The sequence below is a fragment of the Coregonus lavaretus genome, assembly GCF_964263955.1.
Source record: "Coregonus lavaretus genome assembly, chromosome: 1".
In the NCBI taxonomy this organism is placed as follows: domain Eukaryota; kingdom Metazoa; phylum Chordata; class Actinopteri; order Salmoniformes; family Salmonidae; genus Coregonus; species Coregonus lavaretus.
Window position 1 is genome coordinate 89,297,110 of NC_139988.1, and position 24,877 is coordinate 89,321,986.

The 24,877-nt window shown below is 43.1% G+C and overlaps 1 protein-coding gene and 1 long non-coding RNA gene across 2 annotated transcripts in view; both read left to right on the top strand.

Annotated features, from left to right (window-relative positions):
* Nucleotides 1-24,877, top strand: part of LOC311100588 (ATP-binding cassette sub-family C member 3-like) — a 65,357-nt gene that overhangs the window by 10,586 nt on the left and 29,894 nt on the right. Inside the window, exons 2-7 of the mRNA XM_084141510.1 lie at nucleotides 12,438-12,614; nucleotides 13,228-13,353; nucleotides 14,610-14,747; nucleotides 15,703-15,828; nucleotides 16,111-16,172; nucleotides 16,427-16,558. Coding sequence (XP_083997636.1) covers nucleotides 12,438-12,614; nucleotides 13,228-13,353; nucleotides 14,610-14,747; nucleotides 15,703-15,828; nucleotides 16,111-16,172; nucleotides 16,427-16,558 — 761 coding nt within the window. The remainder of the gene's footprint in view (nucleotides 1-12,437; nucleotides 12,615-13,227; nucleotides 13,354-14,609; nucleotides 14,748-15,702; nucleotides 15,829-16,110; nucleotides 16,173-16,426; nucleotides 16,559-24,877) is intronic.
* LOC311131108 lies at nucleotides 1,235-7,778 on the top strand. Its single transcript, XR_014613410.1, has 3 exons — nucleotides 1,235-1,690; nucleotides 2,056-2,129; nucleotides 7,418-7,778. It is a non-coding gene; the product is annotated as an uncharacterized lncRNA (long non-coding RNA).

The window sequence follows — 24,877 nt, forward strand, 5'->3', positions numbered from 1 at the left end:
ATAGAAAATGTGTGCGAGCAAGGAGGCCTACAAACCTGACTCAGTTACACCAGCTCTGTCAGGAGGAATGGGCCAAAATTCACCCTACTTATTGTGGGAAGCTTGTGGAAGGCTACCCGAAACTTTTGACCCAAGTTAAACAATTTAAAGGCAATGCTACCAAATACTAATTGAGTGTATGTAAACTTCTGACCCACTGGGAATGTGATGAAAGAAATAAAAGCTGAAATAGATCATTCTTTCTACTATTATTTTGACATTTCACATTCTTAAAATAAAGTGGTGATCCTAACTGACCTAAGACAGGGAATTTTTACTAGGATTAAATGTCAGGAATTGTGAAAAACTGAGTTTAAATGTATTTGGCTAAGGTGTATGTAAACTTCCGACTTCAACTGTAAATCCTGTCCTGCTCTTAAACCCTGGCCTCCTCTTAAATCCTGGCCATTAAGCAAATGGGCCAAATGTAAATGCCATTCATTCTATGTGTAACTAAAGAGGACATTATAGTGCCACATCCATTGATGTCAACTGGTTTATACTGGTTTAATAAGGAAGAAATGGTATGGTACATGTGCCTGTGATTAATTTGGCTTTAAAAGGGCATCTTAACAAAGTAGCCTTGAATATCTACAAGTAAATGCTGTCATGCTAAGAGTATTTCCAAATATTTATACATTTTTCTGTCCAGCTGTGGTCTCGCATATTTTCCATGTTATACTGAAGACTATTACAAGAACACCTGGGATGTGTATACACATCCATTACAGAAATGGACAAATAGACTCACAACTGTCTGTCTATGACCAGAAGTGGTGGATCAGTCTGTAAGATGCACTGCGTGGTACATGAATAGTGCGTGCCTGCCTTTTGGTTTTTCAGTTCCTGCAGTTAATTATGGAAGCATTTAGCTTCCGAAACTGAATTGGAAATACAAATGGGCAAATGACAAATCAATATCAAGTGGATATGCGTTTCTTTGTGACAAAATTTAAAATGCAAAAAAATATATATTGCATTATCATTTTCAAGATTGAATATGGATAATGTCTGCCCATTTGAAAAATAAATAGCAAAGTGTGTTTTTTATATCTCAATTCCGTGGTACTATCCAGTACAACACTGACACATTTAAAAACTAAACTTAAACGCTTGAATGACATTTCTCATGTTTGCCATTTTATTTCCTTGTGATTAGCCTGAATTGTGACAAAAACTAATTACATTCTCAATTGTCAATTGATAACGCCTTTCCATATTGTGTGTGGTTTTATTAAGACTTTCGTTTCGTCATTTGCGTTATCGTTTTTGACTTGTTTTGATCGTCAAACGGGGGTTTCGGTAACGTGAGGCGGAAGAGGTTGCCTCTGGTTGCTGGCACCGGTCACTTTCGGTCGGAGCAGTATCGAACACTGAGGCATAAGGTATCGATGTGGCGGGGTTTTGGGTTGTCCCGGCAACAACAACCAGTATGAAAGTCCACAGGAAAATGAAGAAGAACAGCCGGTGTGTGGGAGGGGACACTGGAGCTACTACTGGTTAGCTAATATGGCTAATTGACTATTTATTATATGTAGCTAGCTACCTGTAGGCTAGATAGCTAGCTGGCTATGAAGAGGCACTACTGGCTAACGTTAGCAAGCTAGCCCACTGGCTACCTTCACAACAAAACATCGTGGAACACCTTGATGTGCGGTAAGTGGCTTTTTTGTCTTGTCATTTCACATTTTGGAAGGTGCATTGAAGTAATTAGCTGGATAACTAGCATGGTTATTTACTTTCTACTACAGATAGCTAGCAAGCTATGATGGACTGAAGTTACTCTGCAGGGGGATCACTAATGCTATGTGGCTATTCAAAAACAAGGGAATTATCTGAAAGCATGTCTTCAGACGATATAGTGTAACATCACATGTACAATATAATATATATATATATTTTTTGGCCCAGCTCTCACACTGTGTAATGTATGTCTCTCTCTCTCTCTCTCTCTCTCTGTGTGTCTGTCTGTCTGTCTGTCTGTCTGTCTGTGTGTGTGTCCGTCTGTCTGTTTAGGAGTTCCAGATGTTTGCTGCAGGAGAGTAGTGGCGGACAACACCGGAGGGCATCTTCAATGAGCACATGTACAAGTAAGTATCCCATATTAGGTACTACTACTTGGATAGAGAGGAGGCAGAGGTTGCAAGCATAGAGGTAGGTACTGTGCACTGTATGAAATTCATTACTTGGCAGTGATGGTGCAACCCAAAGACACATTGTGTCACACACTGTGGACACACCCCTTTCTCCCCATAGGCAGTAATCAAATGAATCGGACTGCTGTCATGTTGCTGAGTTGCATCACGATTCTCCTCCCTTCTCCCGCAGTGTGCACTTGCATACTTCCATGATGAGGAGTTTACAAGGGCACACCATAAGAGTAGGGTGGATAACTGGGAAGTAGCCCTCATGTTGCTCTCTCAACCACCTATAGGCCTATTCCTTTAGCTGAAGGCTACATCCGTATTACGATGAGGGAATTCCATTTGACTCAATGGCGCCGGAGGGAATTGGCTGCCGTTTTTATGGACTCTAAACCAATTATTTTGTGTGTTTTTTTCGCATTGTTTGTAACTTATTTTGTACATAATGTTGCCGCTACCGTCTCTTATGACCGAAAAGAGCTTCTGGACATCAGAACAGCGATTACTCACCTTGAACTGGACAAATAATTTTTCTTTAATGAGTCGGACGAGAGGGATTTGCTCCAGAAACCCAACAGGGCCCTCATCCCCGTCATTTGCAGTAGAAAGAAAAGGAGATCGGGATGCCTGGTAACGAGCCGGCGACGAGTGGCTAATCTGCCTTTGCCATCGACACTATTGGCCAATTTACAATCTCTTGATAATAAAGTGGACGAACTACAAGCACGTATATCCTGCCAACGGGACATTCAAAACTGTAATATCTTATGTTTCACCGAGTCGTGGCTGAACGAAGACATGAATAACATACAGCTGGTGGGTTATACACTGTATCGGCAGGATAGAACAGCAGCCTCTGGTAAGACAAGGGGTGGCGGTCTATGTACAGTGGGGAAAAAAAGTATTTAGTCAGCCACCAATTGTGCAAGTTCTCCCACTTAAAAAGATGAGAGAGGCCTGTAATTTTCATCATGACAGACAAAATGAGAAAAAAAAATCACATTGTAGGATTTTTAATGAATTTATTTGCAAATTAGGGTGGAAAATAAGTATTTGGTCAATAACAAAAGTTTCTCAATACTTTGTTATATACCCTTTGTTGGCAATGACACAGGTCAAACGTTTTCTGTAAGTCTTCACAAGGTTTTCACACACTGTTGCTGGTATTTATAGACCCATTCCTCCATGCAGATCTCCTCTAGAGCAGTGATGTTTTGGGGCTGTCGCTGGGCACGTCTGGTACTGCAGGATTTGAGTCCCTGGCGGCGTAGTGTGTTACTGATGGTAGGCTTTGTTACTTTGATCCCAGCTCTCTGCAGGTCATTCACTAGGTCCCCCCGTGTGGTTCTAGGATTTTTGCTCACCGTTCTTGTGATCATTTTGACCCCACGGGGTGAGATCTTGCATGGAGCCCCAGATCGAGGGAGATTATCAGTGGTCTTGTATGTCTTCCATTTCCTAATAATTGTTCCCACAGTTGATTTCTTCAAACCAAGCTGCTTACCTATTGCAGATTCAGTCTTCCCAGCCTGGTGCAGGTCTACAATTTTGTTTCTGGTGTCCTTTGACAGCTCTTTGGTCTTGGCCATAGTGGAGTTTGGTGTGTGACTGTTTGAGGTTGTGGACAGGTGTCTTTTATACTGATAACAAGTTCAAACAGGTGCCATTAATACAGGTAACGAATGGAGGACAGAGGAGCCTCTTAAAGAAGAAGTTACAGGTCTGTGAGAGACAGAAATCTTGCTTGTTTGTAGGTGACCAAATACTTATTTTCCACCATAATTTGCAAATAAATTCATAAAAAATCCTACAATGTGATTTTCTGGATTTTTTTCCCTCAATTTGTCTGTCATAGTTGACGTGTACCTATGATGAAAATTACAGGCCTCTCTCATCTTTTTAAGAGGGAGAACTTGCACAATTGGTGGCTGACTAAATACTTTTTTTCCCCCACTGTATACTTGTAAACAACAGCTGGTGCACGATATCAAAGGAAGTCTCAAGGTTTTGCTCGCCTGAGGTGGAGTATCTCATGATAAGCTGTAGACCACACTATCTCCAAGAGAGTTATCTATATTCTTCGTAGCTGTCTATTTACAGTGAGGGAAAAAAGTATTTGATCCCCTGCTGATTTTGTACGTTTGCCCACTGACAAAGACATGATCAGTCTATAATTTTAATGGTAGGTTTATTTGAACAACAACAACAAAAAATCCAGAAAAACGCATGTCAAAAATGTTATAAATTGATTTGCATTTTAATGAGGGAAATAAGTATTTGACCCCCTCTCAATCAGAAAGATTTCTGGCTCCCAGGTGTCTTTTATACAGGTAACGAGCTGAGATTAGGAGCACGCTCTTAAAGGGAGTGCTCCTAATCTCAGATTGTTACCTGTATAAAAGACACCTGTCCACAGAAGCAATCAATCAATCAGATTCCAAACTCTCCACCATGGCCAAGACCAAAGAGCTCTCCAAGGATGTCAGGGACAAGATTGTAGACCTACACAAGGCTGGAATGGGCTACAAGACCATTTCCAAGCAGCTTGGTGAGAAGGTGACAACAGTTGGTGCAATTATTCGCAAATGGAAGAAACACAAAATAACTGTCAATCTCCCTCGGCCTGGGGCTCCATGCAAGATCTCACCTCGTGGAGTTGCAATGATCATGAGAACGGTGAGGAATCAGTCCAGAACTACACGGGAGGATCTTGTCAATGATCTCAAGGCAGCTGGGACCATAGTCACCAAGAAAACAATTGGTAACACACTACGCCCTGAAGGACTAAAATCCTGCAGCGCCCGCAAGGTCCCCCTGCTCAAGAAAGGACATATACATGCCCGTCTGAAGTTTGCCAATGAACATCTGAATGATTCAGAGGAGAACTGGGTGTAAGTGTTGTGGTCAGATGAGACCAAAATTGAGCTCTTTGGCATCAACTCAACTCGCCGTGTTTGGAGGAGGAGGAATGCTGCCTATGACCCCAAGAACACCATCCCCACCGTCAAACATGGAGGTGGAAACATTATGCTTTGGGGGTGTTTTTCTGCTAAGGGGACAGGACAACTTCACCGCATCAAAGGGACAATGGACGGGGCCATGTACAGTCAAATCTTGGGTGAGAACCTCCTTCCCTCAGCCAGGGCATTGAAAATGGGTCGTGGATGGGTATTCCAGCATGACAATGACCCAAAACACACGGCCAAGGCAACAAAGGAGTGGCTCAAGAAGAAGCACATTAAGGTCCTGGAGTTGCCTAGCCAGTCTCCAGACCTTAATCCCATAGAAAATCTGTGGAGGGAGCTGAAGGTTCGAGTTGCCAAACGTCAGGCTCGAAACCTTAATAACTTGGAGAAGATCTGCAAAGAAGAGTGGGACAAAATCCCTCCTGAGATGTGTGCAAACCTGGTGGCCAACTACAAGAAACGTCTGACCTCTGATTGCCAACAAGGGTTTTGCCACCAAGTACTAAGTCATGTTTTGCAGATGGGGTCAAATACTTATTTCCCTCATTAAAATGCAAATCAATATATAACATTTTTGATATGCGTTTTTCTGGATTTTTTTGTTATTTTCTCTCACTGTTCAAATAAACCTACCATTAAAATTATAGACTGATCATGTCTTTGTCAGTGGGCAAACGTACAAAATCAGCAGGGGATCAAATACTTTTTTTCCCCTCACTGTACCACCACAACCCGATGTTGGCAGTAAGACCGCACTCAATGAACTGTATATGGCCATAAGCAAACAGGAAAACGCTCCTCTAGAGGCAGCGCTCCTAGTGGCCGGGGACTTTAATAGTGGCCGGGGACTCCTGAGTGGCGCAGTGGTCTAAGGCGCCGCATCGCAGTGCTAACTGTGCCACTAGAGATCCTGGTTCGAATCCAGGCTCTGTCGCAGCCGGCCGCGACCGGGAGACTCATGGGCGGCGCACAATTGGCCCAGCGTTGTCCAGGGTAGGGGAGGGAATGGCCGGCAGGGATGTAGCTCAGTTGATAGAGCATGGTGTTTGCAACGCCAGGGTTGTGGGTTCGATTCCCACGGGGGGCCAGTATAAAAAATAATAATATGAACTCACTAACTGTAAGTCGCTCTGGATAAGAGCGTCTGCTAAATGACTAAAATGTAAAATGTAAATGTTAATACAGGGAAACTTAAATCCGTTTTACCTCATTTCTACCAGCGTGTTAAATGTTCAACCAGAGGGGGAAAAAAATCTCAGGAGTCATGATGTAGGGTTCAGAGTTTGTTCTTGGTAAAAAAAATGAATCTGTCCTTTATCTGGCTACCTAAGTAGAACTAGGAAACTTCTAACTGATACGTTATGGAAAATACATGTACGTTTCTGAACGATGAACCATGCTGTCTTGTTGACAGTATGACCTGGCGGCGCAGATTACTGTTGGATTTGAGCAGGGCGCTCCTCCCTCACCGCTTTCGCCCGTTCACGTCACAGGCCATAGCCCGGTGCACCCTGGTCCAGCTTAATTAAACTCCCTCAATATAAGGGCTACTCTACGGCATGGTAGTGTCCACAGTAGAATGAAATCTAAGTCTATTCATATTGTAGTCCCATGATCCTCTTGTATGTGACATTTTGTTTATTGCAAGTCAAGCTTTTGTTGGCATGCCAGTAAATATTGTCAGCGTTACAGTATTGAATCCCACAGGGAACAGTACCAGAAACTTTAAGGAGGAAGATGATCTAGTGTGCTTTCTTCCAATGGTCTGCACTCGGCTACTTCCCTTCATGGACTAAAGAGCAATGGATTTGTACAATAGGTTAGTCTAGTTCAGTGTTCCTGTTTCTTGCCTAATGGGCAAAAGTGGACATTGTCATCCCTACCTGTGCTATAACACTTCATTGAACTACTCGTTAAGACCACACTTGGGTAAATTGAGTGAATGAATGATTGGTTATAATAATAATAATAATATGCCATTTAGCAGATGGTTTTATCCAAAGCGACTTACAGTCATGCATGCATACATTTTTGTGTATGGGTGGTCCCGGGGATCGAAACCACTACCTTGGCGTTACAAGCGCCGTGCTCTGCCAGCTGAGCTACAGAGGACCATGGTTATGACACCATGCACTAAACCGGAGCGTACAGTTATTGGGAGCAATATAAAACTGTAGGATGTGTGAATTGAATTGTGACTAGTGCACTTCTCATGAGGTCTCTATCCATGCTAACCTTTTTGCATCATTTGTGCTTTCTTTCCCACAGGCGGTTCAGGCTGATGACCTGTCTCCGTAGCTGATAGACACCGAGAAGGAATATCATCCCCAACGATACAACTAATGTTTCTAACTGTACTAATGAGGAAGAGGAGAGCCGGGCTTATCCATCGTCTCTGAACTGCTTGAAGCGTTCTGTCAACATTACAGTACCACTTTGTTTACCGCTAGTCACATGTTCAATAAGATGTTCTGCCAACGTAATAACTACAGACGTGTTCTTGCTCTTCAGTAAGGTTCTAACAATCATATGTTGAAAACCATTATCAAGGGAAACTTACAGTAGTTGAACACTTTGTAGACAGTAACCTGTTTTGTTGAACGCTAGTGATTCTAAGAACAATAGTAACTTACCTGTAGGACAATGTCTCTATCACATGTCACTAAGGGTACAGTAAAGGTATATCCTTAATAAAATAATTGTTGATGGTTAATTATGCGTGCCTCTCATTTTCCATCATAGTATGTAGTACAGCTACGTCTCATCCTTGTTCTTCTTCTCCCAATTAATGCCTTCACAACAAGGAAATGAAATGGCAAACATGAGAAATGATTTGTCATTTTAAGCATTTTGTTTTTTTAAATGTGTCAGTGTTGTACTGGATAGTACCATGGAAATGAAATATTAAACACACTTTTGCAATTTTATTTTTCAAATTGGTAGACATTATCCATATTCAATCATGAAAATGATAATGCAATATATAACTTTGGATTTTGTCACCAAAAATGCATGCACATTTAGGCAAAGGAATTGCAAACATGGTATACTGTAGATTTATAATTTGCCCGTTTTTAGAATTTTAGATTGAATTAAGTCACCCGTAGACTTCCATAGTTAATGTGTATGGTGATGACAAATTACATGATTAGGGCACACACACCCATCATAGGTGTGTTGACAGGCAGAAACATAGGCAGCTGTGTTTATCTAGGGTGGTGTCTGGGGGTGGGCCTGTTCTACTGTTCTCCCTGAAACGCATTCACCACAGGCTGGTCCTGAAACGCATTCACCACAGGCTGGTCCTGAAACGCATTCACCACAGGCTGGTCCTGAAACCCTCTAAATACACCTCCGCTGTCTTCAACCAGGATCTCAGCGAGCACTGCCTTATTGCCTGCGTCCGTAATGGGTCCGCGGTCAAATGACCACCCCTCATCACTGTCAAACGCTCCCTAAAACACTTTAGCGAGCAGGCCTTTCTAATTGACCTGGCCCGGGTATCCTGGATGGATATTGACCTCATTCCATCAGTAGAGGATACCTGGTTGTTCTTCAAAAGTGCTTTCCTCTCAATCTTAAATAAGCATGCCCCATTCAAAAAATTCAGAACTAAGAACAGATATAGCCCCTGGTTCTCCTCAGACTTGACTGCCCTTGACCAGCACAAAAACATCCTGTGGCGTACTGCATTAGCATCGAACAGCCCCCGCGATATGCAACTTTTCAGGGAAGTCAGGAACCAATATACACAATCAGTTAAGAAAGCAAAGGCTAGCTTTTTCAAACAGAAATTTGCATCCTGTAGCACTAACTCTAAAAAGTTAAATCTACAATAATCAAGAATTTCAACAAGCATTTTGCTACGGCTGACCATGCTTTCCACCTGGCTACCACTACCCCGGCCACCAGCTCTGCACCCTCCGCTGCAACTTGCCCATCCGGTTTCCGAGCTGGTCATGGGTGCACCTCAGCCACACTCAAGGTCCTAAACGATATTATAACCAAGATCGATAAAAGACAGTACTGCGCAGCCGTCTTCATCGACCTGGACAAGGTTTTCGACTCTGTCAACCACCGCATTCTTATTGGCAGACTAAATAGCCTTGGTTTCTAAAATGACTGCCTCGCCTGGTTCACCAACTACTTCTCAGAGTTAAATGTGTCAAATCGGAGGGCCTGTTGTCTGGACCTCTGGCAGTCTCTATGGGGGTGCCACAGGGTTCAATTCTCGGGCCGACTCTATTCTCTGTGTATATCAATGATGTCGTTCTTGCTGCTGGTGACGCTCGGATCCACCTCTATGCGGACGACACCATTTTGTATACATCTGGCCTTTCATTGGACACTGTGTTAACAAACCTCCAAATGAGCTTCAATGCCATACAACACTCCTTCCGTAGCCTCCAACTGCTCATAAACACTAGTAAAACTAAATGCATGCTCTTCAACCGAACGCTGCTTGCACCCGCCCACCCGACTAGAATCACTACTCTCGGTGGGTCTGACCTAGAGTATGTGGACAACTACAAATACCTAGGTGTCTTGTTAGACCGTAAACTCTCCTTCCAGACTCACATTAAGCATCTCCAATCAAAAGTTAGATCTAGAATCAGCTTCCTATTTCGCAACAAAGCCTCCTTCACTCATGCTGCCAAACATGCCCTCGTAAAACTGACTATCCTACCAATCCTTGACTTCGGCGATGCCATTTACAAAATAGCCTACAACACTCTACTCAGCAAATTGGATGTAGTCTATCACAGTGCCATCCGTTTTGTCATCAAAGCCCCATATACTACCCACCACTGTGACCTGTACACTCTTGTTGGCTGGCCCTCACTACATATTCGTCCCCAAACCGACTGGCTCCAGGTCATCTATAAATCACTGCTAGGCAAATCCCCGTCTTATCTTAGCTCACTGGTCACCATAGCACTCATTAAAATGCAAATCAATTTATAACATTTTTGACATGCGTTTTTCTGGATTGATTTGTTATTATTCTGTCTCACTCTTCAAATAAACCTACCATTTAAAATTATAGACTGATCATTTCTTTGTCAGTGGGCAAACTTACAAAATCAGCAGGGGATCAAATACTTTTTTCCCTCACTGTATATATATTTATATTTTTATATATATATATATATATATATATATATATATATATATATATATTATTACTTTTTTTTGCCCTAAAATGATTAAAAGGAGATGAACCCTGACAGAAATGTAATTAGTCTTCGTTATGAGTCCCAGCCTTGTTGTCCAGTCTCACTGACTCTGTTTTAATTAACTTAGCTGTCTTGATATAGAATGGAGTTATCTATGACCACAGGCTGTAAAAACAGAAATATTCAATACATCATTCCGCGTTCACATTTGTTGCATAGCATTGTGCCTGTAGTGCAAAGGTCCTGCCTTTTCATAAATGTCTTTTTGAGGTAGCCTGTGAAATAGTGATTGTATACGCTTCACTCGTTTGTTTAGAGTATTTGTTAGCACTGATACTACAAACCGCAAGATGAGCAGATGTGATGGTGGATCGTGCTTTTTTTCATGCACCAGACATTTGACAGGCAACATTTTAATTTACGGGACATTTTGAGAAATTTACCGGACGCATATGCATTGGGGGAGTAACCTGATTTAGGATGTCCACCCACAGTGCTCAGAATGACAGAAATCACATTTAGATGACGGTAATTAATATTAACAGAACATGCAAGTCTAGGATGCAAGGATGTGCGGTCCTTCTTACCGAATTATGATGTGTACTTTTGAAGATGTTAGAGTAACTGTCCACATTTTAACTTTTCCTCAACCAACGTGACAAGTAACGAACTTTAAAATCACTAGCCTATGTCAATCTACTATCCCCCATAGTAGAAAAAGTTGACCTATTCTATTGGTCAGCTTGTTGAGAAAGAAATGGCCTATTACAAACACTATGGGACAGTTTTGGGACAATATATCCCCAAATTCAGAACAGCCTCAATTCGTCGGGGACGTGGACTCTACGAGGTGTCGAAAGCGTTCCACAGGGACGCTGGCCCATGTTGTCTCCAATGCTGGATGTCCTTTGGTGGTGGACCATTCTTGATACACACGGAAAACTGTTGAGCGTGAAAAACCCAGCAGCGTTGCAATTCTTGACACAAACCTTTGTGCCTGGCACCTACTACCATAACCCGTTCAAAGGCACTTTGTAAAACAAATAAAGAAAAACCCTGGAATGAGTAGGTGTGTCCAAACTTTTGACTGGTACTGTAAATATACATTACCGGTCAGAAGTTTTAGAACACCTACTCATTCAAGGGGTTTTCTTTATTTTTATTATTTTCTACAATGTAGAATAATAGTGAAGACATCAAAACTATGAAATAACACATATGGAATCATGTAGTAACCAAAGAAGTGTTAAACAAATCAAAATAGAGTTTATATTTGAGTTTCTTCAAATAGCCACCCTTTGCCTTAATGACAGCTTTGAACACTCTTTGCATTCTGTCAACCAGCTTCATGAGGTAGTCACCTGGAATGCATTTCAATTAACAGGTGTGCCTTCCTAAAAGTTAATGTGTGGAATTTCTTTCCTTCTTAATGCGTTTGAGCCAATCAGGTGTGTTGTGAAAAGGTGTGGGGGGGGGGGGGGGGGGGGTATACAGAAGATACATCAGCATGCATGTGTCCCTCTCTCGGCCCATGCAGCACTCCACACGGTTAAACATGACCTGAGGTCAGACAGGAGCAAGTGGCTTGACTGCTGATAATATACAGTACTGGTGGTTTGGGAGGTTAAACATGACCTGAGGTCAGACAGGAGCAAGTGGCTTGACTGCTGAGAATATACAGTACTAGTGGTTTGGGAGGTTAAACATGACCTGAGGTCAGACAGGAGCAAGTGGCTTGACTGCTGATAATATACAGTACTGGTGGTTTGGGAGGTTAAACATGACCTGGGGTCAGACAGGAGCAACTGGCTTGACTGCTGATAATATACAGTACTGGTGGTTTGGGAGGTTAAACATGACCTGGGGTCAGACAGGAGCAATTGGCTTGACTGCTGATAATATACAGTACTGGTGGTTTGGGAGGTCAAACCAGACCTGGGTAAGTTCTTAATAACACCCTATACCCTAGGCTTATGTAATGCACTACTTCAGGCCATATTGTCCTCATAGGATCCGACTATAGGGTGATTCAGATAGGCCCCACTGGATATGTTGTTTGGTGATTTGACATTGGTCTCATCCCATTGGTCGCCATATTTATTTGATTCCAGGTAGCCAATCAGACGCTCCATACAGACAGCCCAGACCTGCCGGTGTGTTTCCAGCTGTCAGTGCTGTCATGGCTGCCTTGTGTGTACCTGTGGCTTGCTTGCCCTCCGTACGTCTTCTACCTCCAGAGGAACAACAGGGGTTATATCATGATGTCCATCCCCAACAGAGTGAAGACGGTGAGGGACCACACCACACACTGGGCTGCTGTAGGCGGACATGATGCGCTGTCTGTCTGGTTGTATCTGTCTCTCTGTCTCTCTCTCTCTGTCTCTCTCTCTCTCTCCTTCTCTTTCTGTCTCCATCTCTCTCTGTCTCTCTCTCTCTCTCTCTCTCTCTCTCTCTCTCTCTCTCTCTCTCCTTCTCTCTCTCTCTCTCTCTCTCTCCTTCTCTCTCTCTCTCTCTCTCTCTCCTCTCTCTCTCTCTCTCTCTCTCTCTCTCTCTCTCTCTCTCTCTCTCTCTCTCTCTCTCTCTCTCTCTCTCTCTCTCTCTCTCTCTCTCTCTCTCTCTCTCTCTCTCTCTGTCTTTCTCGATGCAATCCTGTTTGGTGCCTGAGATTCATTCCCTGTGTCGTGCCCATATTCCATTAGATTAGTTAGTTGATGCACGATAAGGGAATAGTGGAAATGTTTATCAGACAGGCTAATGACCAGTACTGGGAAACGGACCAGACATGCATACAAGCTTGTTCAGACACTTTAGATGGGTTTTGAACAAATGACTCCTGCTCAGTTTTGGGTCTCGGTCTTTCTCTCTGTCTTTCTCTCATCCTCTTCTCCTCCTCTCCTCTAGGTATTTGCGTTGGTGTTGTGGATCGTGTGTTGGACTGATCTCTTCGGCACCTTCAGTGAGATGCATCAGGGGGATACACAGCCACCCATCTACTTCGTTACCCCGCTGGTGGTCGGCATGACGATGGTACGCGTACACAACCAACAGGACGTGGCGTTCTAAACATACAGGACAGTCAGACAGTACAGCGTTCAACTCACTTCCTGAGAAATACCTTCTTTTTGGGGTCTTGTTGCTTAGGGACAGTAGTGTGGTTTTTATTGGGCACAGGGGAGGGTAGTGAGGTTTTATTGGTCACGGGAGGGTAGGGTGTTTTTTTCCCTGGTTTACATTCGCTCTTTTGTAGGTTTTACTATATAAGTTCTTCCATCCTAGCCACATTTCCTCATCTGCTTGCATGCTCCTCCCCTATATCAAGGTGTTTTGGTACTTCCCTTATGCACTCTGCTTTTCCGCGCGCCAACTTTTACTATACCACAGACCAATATAGTCTACCAGTCTGTTCTATCCTGCCCTCGATCCACCATTCATAGTGACAATGGTGGTAGGTGGATAGTTTGTCCAGATCTGCAATAGGCTAACTAGCAATCATACCACACATACAATTATTCAAAGCTTAACATTTTTTCAATATGAATTCACACAAATAGGAATATCTGATAGGCAGCTTGAGAGGTGTGTCATTACTCATGAAAGAACGGTGAGACACGCAGCGCCAAAAAAAACTCCCTTGCAGTTCTCTCCAATCCGAGCGGCTATTCCTCTCGCACCTAAAACCTAACGCTTCAAACCATGATATTGAAGTGCCCAAAGTCGGTATGCTTTGCTTTGTGGTTGTGTGGTGCATTGGCACAGAAACATGTTGGTGTAAAATTGGGTGCATACAGTAGATTTTATATAATATAGTATCAGAATGTTGAAAATCTGATTTCCCCCCTAGCTGATCATTGTCTGCAGTCGGCTCTGATCGTAGTGTAATGAAACAGGCAGGGAGAGTGAGCTCGTCAAGTGGTGGTCGGTGAACCCTCAACCTTCTGGCCCGTAGCCCTGCGTGGCATCGACTGTGCCACAAAAGCATGCTGAAGTGGCAAAGTCGATATCCACGTTTATAAACACAGGGTTGCTACAGTTATTGTTATTTGTGTCCGTAAACATTTATTTTGAGTTAATTCTATGAGGGGGGAGGTTGTGCGTGAGGGGGGGGTGCATTTTTAAAAAATGACACCTCGAGTTGGACCAGTTGATCCTTACATGCCCTGTGTGTTTCTGTGCTTATCTAAATCATGTTAACTCTCCCTCCCCCACCCCTCCCTCCCTCCCTCCCTCCCTCCCTCCCTCCACCCCTCCCTCCCTCCCTCCCTCTTGTCTCCTCTCTCTCCCAGTTGCTAGCTGCGTTTCTGATCCAGTTTGAGAGGTTGAGAGGGGTCCAGTCTTCAGGGATTCTCTTTATATTCTGGTTCCTGTCGGTGCTGTGTGCCATCGTACCTTTCCGCTCCAAGATCCTACAGGCCAAATTCCAGGTGAGATCAGGGTTTCCCCTATCTTGTACTGATGTCTCCCATCCTCTGTTCCCTTTCTCAAAACGTGTTTACTGCTCTCATTCTCCCCCTCTCCTCCCCCTCCCCTCTCCTCCCTCCTTTCCTGGCTAAATATTTTACAGTCGTTTTTTGGGGGGGATTAGGTAGGGACGTTGTTTTGGAGATTAGGCAGTGACGTTGTTTTGGGGTTTGGCAGGGACATTGTTTTGGGGGTTTGGCAGGGACATTGTTTTGGGGGTTTGGCAGGGACATTGTTTTGGAGGTTAGGCAGTGACGTTGTTTTGGGGGTTTGGCAGGGACATTGTTTTGGAGGTTAGGCAGTGATGTTGTTTTGGGGGTTAGGCAGTGACGTTGTTTTGGGGGTTTGGCAGGGACGTTGTTTTGGGGGTTAGGCAGGGATGAGGTTGTGTGGAAAGAGCAAGCAAGTGAAAGGGAAAGAGCAAGGGGAGATATAGTGAGAGGGAGAGACCGAGAACAAAGAGAGGAAGTCTGTTGAGAGATAGTAGGTCTGTTTTTGAATTGAATAACATAGCTGGTGAACTTCAGAGCTCTCATTGGCTATTGCTGATCACCGTTCTCAAAACTTGTCGATGCAGATCTCACACTACAAGAGAATTGCAGATTTTGTGCCGATTTTAAAATGAAACATGTTTGAAAATATCGGGACGTCTGGGACTGCTCAAAGACTGGATCGGTAGCCCTCCGATTGAGTCTCTGAGCCGCTCACATTAAACGAGCGTCGGTGGCGGCCGCGCGCCCCGAGTAGGCAACGACATGGGGATTGTGTCTCAGATCTCAAAAAACGTGTCTGGGACCAAAATCGTGTAGTGTACACCCAGCTTTAGTGTATTGTCTGTCAACTCCCTTAAGAAATGGCTTTCATGACAAAACGTCCTCCAACGGGTCAATCAAGTATTTCTCCTGTCTTGTGTTTCAGAGTGAGATTCCAGACAAGCTGCGTTTCACCACATTCTACTTCTACTTCAGTCTGGTTGTAGTCGAGCTGATCCTCTGCTGCTTCAACGAGAAACCCCCCCATTTCTCCAATGTAGACACAGACCCCGTGAGTCAACACACACACACACACACACACACTATCCATGTGGGGACCAAATAATTGATTCCCATTCAAAATCCTATTTTTCCTAACCTTAACCCCAAAATCCCTAACCTTAACTCCTAACCCTACACCTAACCCATAACCCTAATTGTAACCCTAACCCTTGAGCCTAAAATAGCCTTTTTCCTTGTGGGGACTGGCGAAATGTCTTCTGGTCCCCATAAGAATGGTAAAAACAAAACACATGCTGTGGCCTATCTTCATACTCTGTTGTTTTCTCCTCAGAATCCTTGTCCTCAATCGACAGCTGGTTTCCTCTCCACCATGACCTTCTGGTGGTTCACTAGGTAAAACCATTTCCCCCATAGACGCACACAACAAGTGTGTCCCGTTCTGTCCTATACATTTGTATGGCTTATAGCTACTTCATATTCACGTATGTTATTCTCACAAGTAATCATTACATTTGATCAATAATGAATGGAACCGCAAACGGCAGTCTTCTCTCTGTGCAATGGTGTCCTGGACACTGATAAAGTATTTTCCAGGGACCCTCTCTTCACAAAGTTCCACTAATGCGTTGTGTCCCTCTCTGTCCCAGCATGGCCATCAAAGGCTATAAGAACCCTCTGGAAGCCAAAGACCTGTGGTCACTGAACAAGAAGGACAGCTCAGAGGAGGTCGTCCCCAAGCTGCTGAGAGAGTGGGACCTGGAGCAGGCCAAGGCTCACAGGTAGGGAGGGAGGGAGGGAGGGAGACAGGGAGGTAGGGAGGGATGGAGACAGGGAGGTGGAGCAGGCCAAGGCTCACACGTAGGGAGGGAGGGAGACAGGGAGGTAGGGAGGGATGGAGACAGGGAGGTGGAGCAGGCCAAGGCTCACAGGTATTTGTATTTATTATGGATCCCCATTAGCTGCTGCCAAGGCAGCAGCTACTCTTCCTGGGGTCCAGCAAAATTAAGGTAGTTCATACAATTTTAAAAACATTACAATAAATTCACCGATTTCACAACACACTGTGTGCCCTCAGGCCCCTACTCCACCACTACCACATATCTACAACACAAAATCCATGTGTACCTGTGTGTATAGGGCATATGTTATCGTGTGTGTGTATGCATGTGTCTGTGCCTATGTTTGTGTTGCTTCACAGTCCCCGCTGTTCAATAAGGTGTTTTTTTTATCTGTTTTTTTAATCTAATTTTACTACTTGCATCAGTTACTTGATGTGGAATAGAGTTCCATGTAGTCATGGCTCTATGTAGTACTGTGCGCCTCCTATAGTCTGTTCTGGACTTGGGGACTGTGAAGAGACCTCTGGTGGCATGTCTTGTGGGGTATGCATGGGTGTCCGAGCTGTGCGCCAGTAGTTCAAACAGACAGCTCGGTGCATTCAACATGTCAATACCTCTCACAAACACAAGCAGTGATGAAGTCAATCTCTCCTCCACTTTGAGCCAGGAGAGATTGACATGCATATTCTTAATATTAACTCTCTGTATACATCCAAGGGCCAGCCGTACTGCCCTGTTCTGAGCCAATTGCAATTTTCCTAACTCCTTTTTTGTGGCACCTGACCAAACGACTGAACAGTAGTCTAGGTGCGACAAAACTAGGGCCTGTAGGATCTGCCTTGTTGATAGTGTTGTTAAGAAGGCAGAGCAGCGCTTAATTATGGACATACTTCTCCCCATTTTAGCTACTGTTGTATCAATATGCTTTGACCATGACAGTCTACAATCCAGGGTTACTCCAAGCAGTTTAGTCACCTCAACTTGCTCAATTTCCACATTATTTATTACAAGATTTAGTTGATGTTTAGGGATTAGTGAATGATTTGTCCCAAATACAATGCTTTTAGTTTTAGAAATATTTAGGACTAACTTATTCCTTGCCACCCATTCTGAAACTAACTGCAGCTCTTTGTTAAGTGTTGCTGTCATTTCAGTCGCTGTAGTAGCTGACGTGTATAGTGTTGAGTCATCCGCATACATAGACACTCTGTGGCATGTCATTAGTAAAGATTGAAAAAAGTAATGGGCCTAGACAGCTGCCCTGGAGAATTCCTGATTCTACCTGGATTATGTTGGAGAGGCTTCCATTAAAGAACACCCTCTGTGTTCTGTTAGACAAGTAACTCTTTATCCACAATATAGCAGGGGATGTAAAGCCATAACACACATGTTTTTCCAGCAGCAGACTATGATCGATAATGTCAAAAGCCGCATTGAAGTCTAACAAAACAGCCCCCACAATCTTTTTATCATCAATTTCTCTCAGCCAATCATCAGTCATTTGTGTAAGTGCTGTGCTTGTTGAATGTCCTTCTCTATAAGCATGCTGAAAGTTTGTTGTCAATTTGTTTACTGTACAATAGCATTGTATCTGGTCAAACACAATTCTTTCCTATAGTTTACTAAGGGTTGGTAACAGGCTAGTTGGTCAGCTGTTTGAGCCAGTAAAGGGGGCTTTACTATTCTTAGGTAGCGGAATGACTTTTGTTTCCCTCCAAGCCTGGGGGCACACACATTCTAGTAGGCTTAAATTGAAAATATGGCAAATAGGAGTGGCAATATCGTCCGCTATTATCCTCAGTAATTTTCCATCCAAGTTGTCAGACCCCGGTGGCTTGTCATTGTTGATAGACAACAATAATTCCACACTCACTTTATGGAATTCAAAATTACAATGCTTGTCTTTCATAATATGGTCAGATATACTTGGATGTGTAGTGTCAGCAATTGTTGCTGGCATGTCATGCCTAAGTTTGCTAATCTTGCCAATGAAAATATCATTAAAGTAGTTGGCAATATCAGTTGGTTTTGTGATGAATTAGCCATCTGATTCAATGAATGATGGAGCTGAGTTTGCCTTTTTTCCCAAAATGTCATTTAAGGTGCTCCAAAGCTTTTTACTTTCATTCTTTATGTCATTTATCTTTGTTTCATAGTGTATTTTATTCTTATTTTTATTCAGTTAAGTTACATGATTTCTCAATTTGCAATACGTTTGCCAATCGATTGTGCAGCCAGACTTATTTGCCATTCCTTTTGCCTCATCCCGCTCAACCATACCATTTTTAAATTCCTCATCAATCCACGGGGATTTAACAGTTTTTACATCATTTTCTTAATGGGTGCATGCTTATTAGTAACTGGAATAAGCAATTTCATAAATGTGTCAAGTGCAGTGTCGGTTTGCTCCTCAATACACACATATATTCTTTACATCATCAACATATGAATCACTACAAAACTTATTGTATGACCTCTTATACACAATATTAGGCCCAGCCTTTGGAACTTTTGGTTTTCCTAGATATGGCTACTATATTGTGATCACTACATCCAATGGATTTGGATACTGCTTTCAAACAAGTCTCTGCAGCATTAGTAAAGATATGATCAATACATGTTGATGATTTCATTCCTGTACTGTTTGTAACTACCCTGATAGGTTGACTGATAATCTGAACCAGGTTGCAGGCACTGGTTACAGTTTGAAGCTTTCTCTTGAGTGGGGAGACTGATGAAAGCCAGTCAATATTTAAATTACCCAGAAAGTATACCTCTCTATTGATGTCACATACATTATCAAGCATTTCACACATGTTATCCAGATACTGACTGTTAGCACTTGGGGGTCTATAGCAGCTTCCCACCAGAATGGGTTTTAGGTGAGGCAGATGAACCTGTAGCCATATTACTTCAACAGTATTTAACATGAAATCCTCTCTAATCTTCACAGGAATGTGGTTCTGAATATAAACAGCAACACCTCCACCATTGGCATTGATATATTTTCTGTAAATGTTATAACCTTTGTATTACTACCAATGTATCATCAAAGGTATTATCTAAGTGAGTTTCAGAGATAGTCAGAATATGAATGTCATATGTTACTAGCAAATTACTGATTTCATGAACCTTGTTTCTTAAGCTACATATGTTAGGGAGTGAGAGTGGGAGGGAGGGAGACGGAGGTGTAGCAGGCCAACGCTCACAGGTAGGGCGGGAGGGAGGGAGAGAAGGAGAGTGAAGGAGAGAGGGGGAGAGAGTGAAGGAGAGAGGGGGAGAGAGTGAAGGAGAGAGGGGGAGAGAGTGAAGGAGAGAGGGGGAGAGAGTGAAGGAGAGAGGGGGAGAGAGTGAAGGAGAGTGAAGGAGAGAGAGAGAGGGAGAGGGCGAGAGAGAGTGAAGGAAGGAGGGAGGGAGAGAGAGGGTGGGAGCAAGGGAGGTGGAACAGGCCAAGGCTCACAGGGAGGGAGGGAGGGAGGGAGGGAGGGAGGGTCCAAATTAACATTGGGTGTACCGTTACTCAATTTCCTTAGTCATTCCTGGAAAGGACACATTCTATTTGGTGATTCTTATCTTGATGGCTTCCAATGATCTAGGTACAAAGAAAAGAGAAACCTGCAAACTTCTTAGTAAAAACATAACAATAACATATTTTTATTATTACTTTTTTACTGTTTACCTTGTTACAACAATATTGACCCAGTAGTATGAATGTGTAGAGAATGGTTTTCTCATGCTGATGTTTAAGGTTACACAGCCTAAGTCAACAGTAGTTTCCCCTTTCACCTCTTTCCCAGAACAGTTGAGAGATTAGGGAAGAAGTTGTCTTTATGGGCTCTGAGTACTGGAATGTACGTGTGCGTACGTGAAAGATGAAGTGTGTTTTTCATGTGGTGCCAGCCAGTATCATATTCAAAAGCATGTTAGGATAGAAACCACTGCAGTGTGCAGCACCTTTGTTAGGATAGAAACCACTGCAGTGTGCAGCACCTTTATTAGGATAGAAACCACTGTGCAGCACCTTTGTTAGGATAGAAACCACTGTGCAGCACCTTTGTTAGGATAGAAACCACTGCAGTGTGCAGCACCTTTGTTAGGATAGAAACCACTGCGGTGTGCAGCACCTTTGTTAGGATAGAAACCACTGCAGTGTGCAGCACCTTTGTTAGGATAGAAACCACTGCGGTGTGCAGCACCTTTGTTAGGATAGAAACCACTGCGGTGTGCAGCACCTTTGTTAGGATAGAAACCACTGTGCAACACCTTTGTTAGGATAGAAACCACTGCAGTGTGCAGCACCTTTATTAGGATAGAAACCACTGCAGTGTGCAGCACCTTTGTTAGGATAGAAACCACTGCGGTGTGCAGCACCTTTGTTAGGATAGAAACCACTGTGCAGCACCTTTTGAGCATTTGATATGTGAAGTCAGTGTCTCTTCATCTCTGGTCTTGGTTGGAAAACACAGTAGGAGAGAGAAATCACTCAGTTAGCAAAATTATTTCCAGACATTTGATATCATGTGCATTTTAAGTGCTAAATGAAAATGTGAAAATACGTATTTTCCGGACATTGAAAATACAGTGGGGGAAAAAAGTATTTAGTCAGCCAACAATTGTGCAAGTTCTCCCACTTAAAAAGATGAGAGGCCTGTAATTTTCATCATAGGTACACGTCAACTATGACAGACAAAATGAGGGGAAAAAATCCAGAAAATCACATTGTAGGATTTTTAATGAATTTATTTGAAAATTATGGTGGAAAATAAGTATTTGGACAATAACAAAAGTTTCTCAATACTTTGTTGTACAGTGGGGAAAAAAAGTATTTAGTCAGCCAACAATTGTGCAAGTTCTCCCACTTAAAAAGATGAGAGAGGCCTGTAATTTTCATCATAGGTACACGTCAACTATGACAGACATAATGAGGAAAAAAAATCCAGAAAATCACATTGTAGGATTTTTTATGAATTTATTTGCAAATTATGGTGGAAAATAAGTATTTGGTCACCTACAAACAAGCAAGATTTCTGGCTCTCACATATCTGTAACTTCTCCTTTGAGAGGCTCCTCTGTCCTCCACCTGTTACCTGTATTAATGGCACCTGTTTGAACTTGTTATCAGTATAAAAGACACCTGTCCACAACCTCAAACAGTCACACTCCAAACTCCACTATGGCCAAGACCAAAGAGCTGTCAAAGGACACCAGAAACAAAATTGTAGACCTGCACCAGGCTGGGAAGACTGCATCTGCAATAGGTAAGCAGCTTGGTTTGAAGAAATCAACTGTGGGAGCAATTATTAGGAAATGGAAGACATACAAGACCACTGATAATCTCCCTCGATCTGGGGCTCCACGCAAGATCTCACCCCGTGGGGTCAAAATGATTACAAGAACGGTGAGCAAAAATCCCAGAACCACACAGGGGGACCTAGTGAATGACCTACAGCGAGCTGGAACCAAAGTAACAAAGCCTACCATCAGTAACACACTACGCCGCCAGGGACTCAAATCCTGCAGTGCGAGACGTGTCCCCCTGCTTAAGCCAGTACATGTCCAGGCCCGTCTGAAGTTTGCTAGAGTGCATTTGGATGATCCAGAAGAGGATTGGGAGAATGTCATATGGTCAGATGAAACCAAAATAGAACTTTCTGGTAAAAACTCAACTCGTCGTGTTTGGAGGACAAAGAATGCTGAGTTGCATCCAAAGAACACCATACCTACTGTGAAGCATGGGGGTGGAAACATCATGCTTTGGGGCTGTTTTTCTGCAAAGGGACCAGGACGACTAATCCGTGTAAAGGAAAGAATGAATGGGGCCATGTATCATGAGATTTTGATTGAAAACCTCCTTCCATCAGCAAGGGCATTGAAGATGAAATGTGGCTGGGTCTTTCAGCATGACAATGATCCCAAACACACCGCCCGGGCAACGAAGGAGTGGCTTCGTAAGAAGCATTTCAAGGTCCTGGAGTGGCTTAGCCAGTCTCCAGATCTCAACCCCATAGAAAATATTTGGAGGGAGTTGAAAGTCCGTGTTGCCCAGCGACAGCCCCAAAACATCACTGCTCTAGAGGAGATCTGCATGGAGGAATGGGCCAAAATACCAGCAACAGTGTGTGAAAACCTTGTGAAGACTTACAGAAAACGTTTGACCTGTGTCATTGCCAACAAAGGGTATATAACAAAGTATTGAGAAACTTTTGTTATTGACCAAATACTTATTTTCCACCATAATTTGCAAATAAATTAATAAAAAATCCTACAATGTGATTTTCTGGATTTTTTTTTCTCATTATGTCTCTCATAGTTGACGTGTACCTATGATGAAAATTACAGGCCTCTCTCATCTTTTTAAGTGGGAGAACTTGCACAAGTGGGAGAACTTGGTGGCTGACTAAATACTTTTTTTCCCCACTGTATATCCTTTGTTGGCAATGACACAGGTCAAACGTTTTCTGTAAGTCTTCACAAGGTTTTCACACACTGTTGCTGGTATTTTGGCCCATTCCTCCATGCAGATCTCCTCTAGAGCAGTGATGTTTTGGGGCTGTCGCTGGACAACACGGACTTTCAACTCCCACCAAAGATTTTCTATTGGGTTGAGATCTGGAGACTGGCTAGGCCACTCCAGGACCTTGAAATGCTTCTTACGAAGCCACTCCTTCGTTGCCCGGGCGGTGTGTTTGGGATCATTGTCATGCTGAAAGACCCAGCCACGTTTCATCTTCAATGCCCTTGCTGATGGAAGGAGGTTTTCAATCAAAATCTCACGATACATGGCCCCATTCATTCTTTCCTTTACACGGATCAGTCGTCCTGGTCCCTTTGCAGAAAAACAGCCCCAAAGCATGATGTTTCCACCCCCATGCTTCACAGTAGGTATGGTGTTCTTTGGATGCAACTCAGCATTCTTTGTCCTCCAAACACGACGAGTTGAGTTTTTACCAAAAAGTTCTATTTTGGTTTCATCTGACCATATGACATTCTCCCAATCCTCTTCTGGATCATCCAAATGCACTCTAGCAAACTTCAGACGGGCCTGGACATGTACTGGCTTAAGCAGGGGGACACGTCTGGCACTGCAGGATTTGAGTCCCTGGCGGCGTAGTGTGTTACTGATGGTAGGCTTTGTTACTTTGGTCCCAGTTCTCTGCAGGTCATTCACTAGGTCCCCCCGTGTGGTTCTGGGATTTTTGCTCACCGTTCTTGTGATCATTTTGACCCCACGGGGTGAGATCTTGCGTGGAGCCCCAGATCGAGGGAGATTATCAGTGGTCTTGTATGTCTTCCATTTCCTAATAATTGCTCCCACAGTTGATTTCTTCAAACCAAGCTGCTTACCTATTGCAGATTCAGTCTTCCCAGCCTGGTGCAGGTCTACAATTTTGTTTCTGGTGTCCTTTGACAGCTCTTTGGTCTTGGCCATAGTGGAGTTTGGAGTGTGACTGTTTGAGGTTGTGGACAGGTGTCTTTTATACTGATAACAAGTTCAAACAGGTGCCATTAATACAGGTAACGAGTGGAGGACAGAGGAGCCTCTTAAAGAAGACGTCACAGGTCTGTGAGAGCCAGAAATCTTGCTTGTTTGTAGGTGACCAAATACTTATTTTCCACCATAATTTGCAAATAAATTCATTAAAAATCCTATAATGTGATATTCTGGATTTTTTTCCCCTCAATATGTCTGTCATAGTTGACGTGTACCTATGATGAAAATTACAGGCCTATCTCATCTTTTTAAGTGGGAGAACTTGCACAATTGGTGGCTGACTAAATACTTTTTTCCCCCACTGTAATTGTTTTCCAGACAGTGAAAATATGTAATTTACAGACACTGAAAATAGGTATTTTTCGGTCATTTGATTCTGTGGCCAAATTTCAACTGCTATACATTCTCAATTAAGTAAGCATTATATCACAATCATTATTGTTCACGTCTCTTAATAGGAAAGAGGAGCCAACTGAAAATTGCAACAGAATATTTATTATATTTATTATTGCTCCTATCTGTCACATGCACTTATGTTAGCTTTTTCAAAAGCTTTAAAACTTGCAGCGAATTCTCCAGTGTTAAAAACAAACAAATCAACACTGAAAGTGTTGCGTCTATGGACCCATATAGACACCGGAACAGTGTTAAATTAAATTAATATTATTGAAATGTTTCCCAGAGTGCTTTGCCTTTCGAGTAAATTGTAGGGTTACCACCCATGACTATATTTGTTAGTGACAGAGACATGGTTGTTGCATTCATCC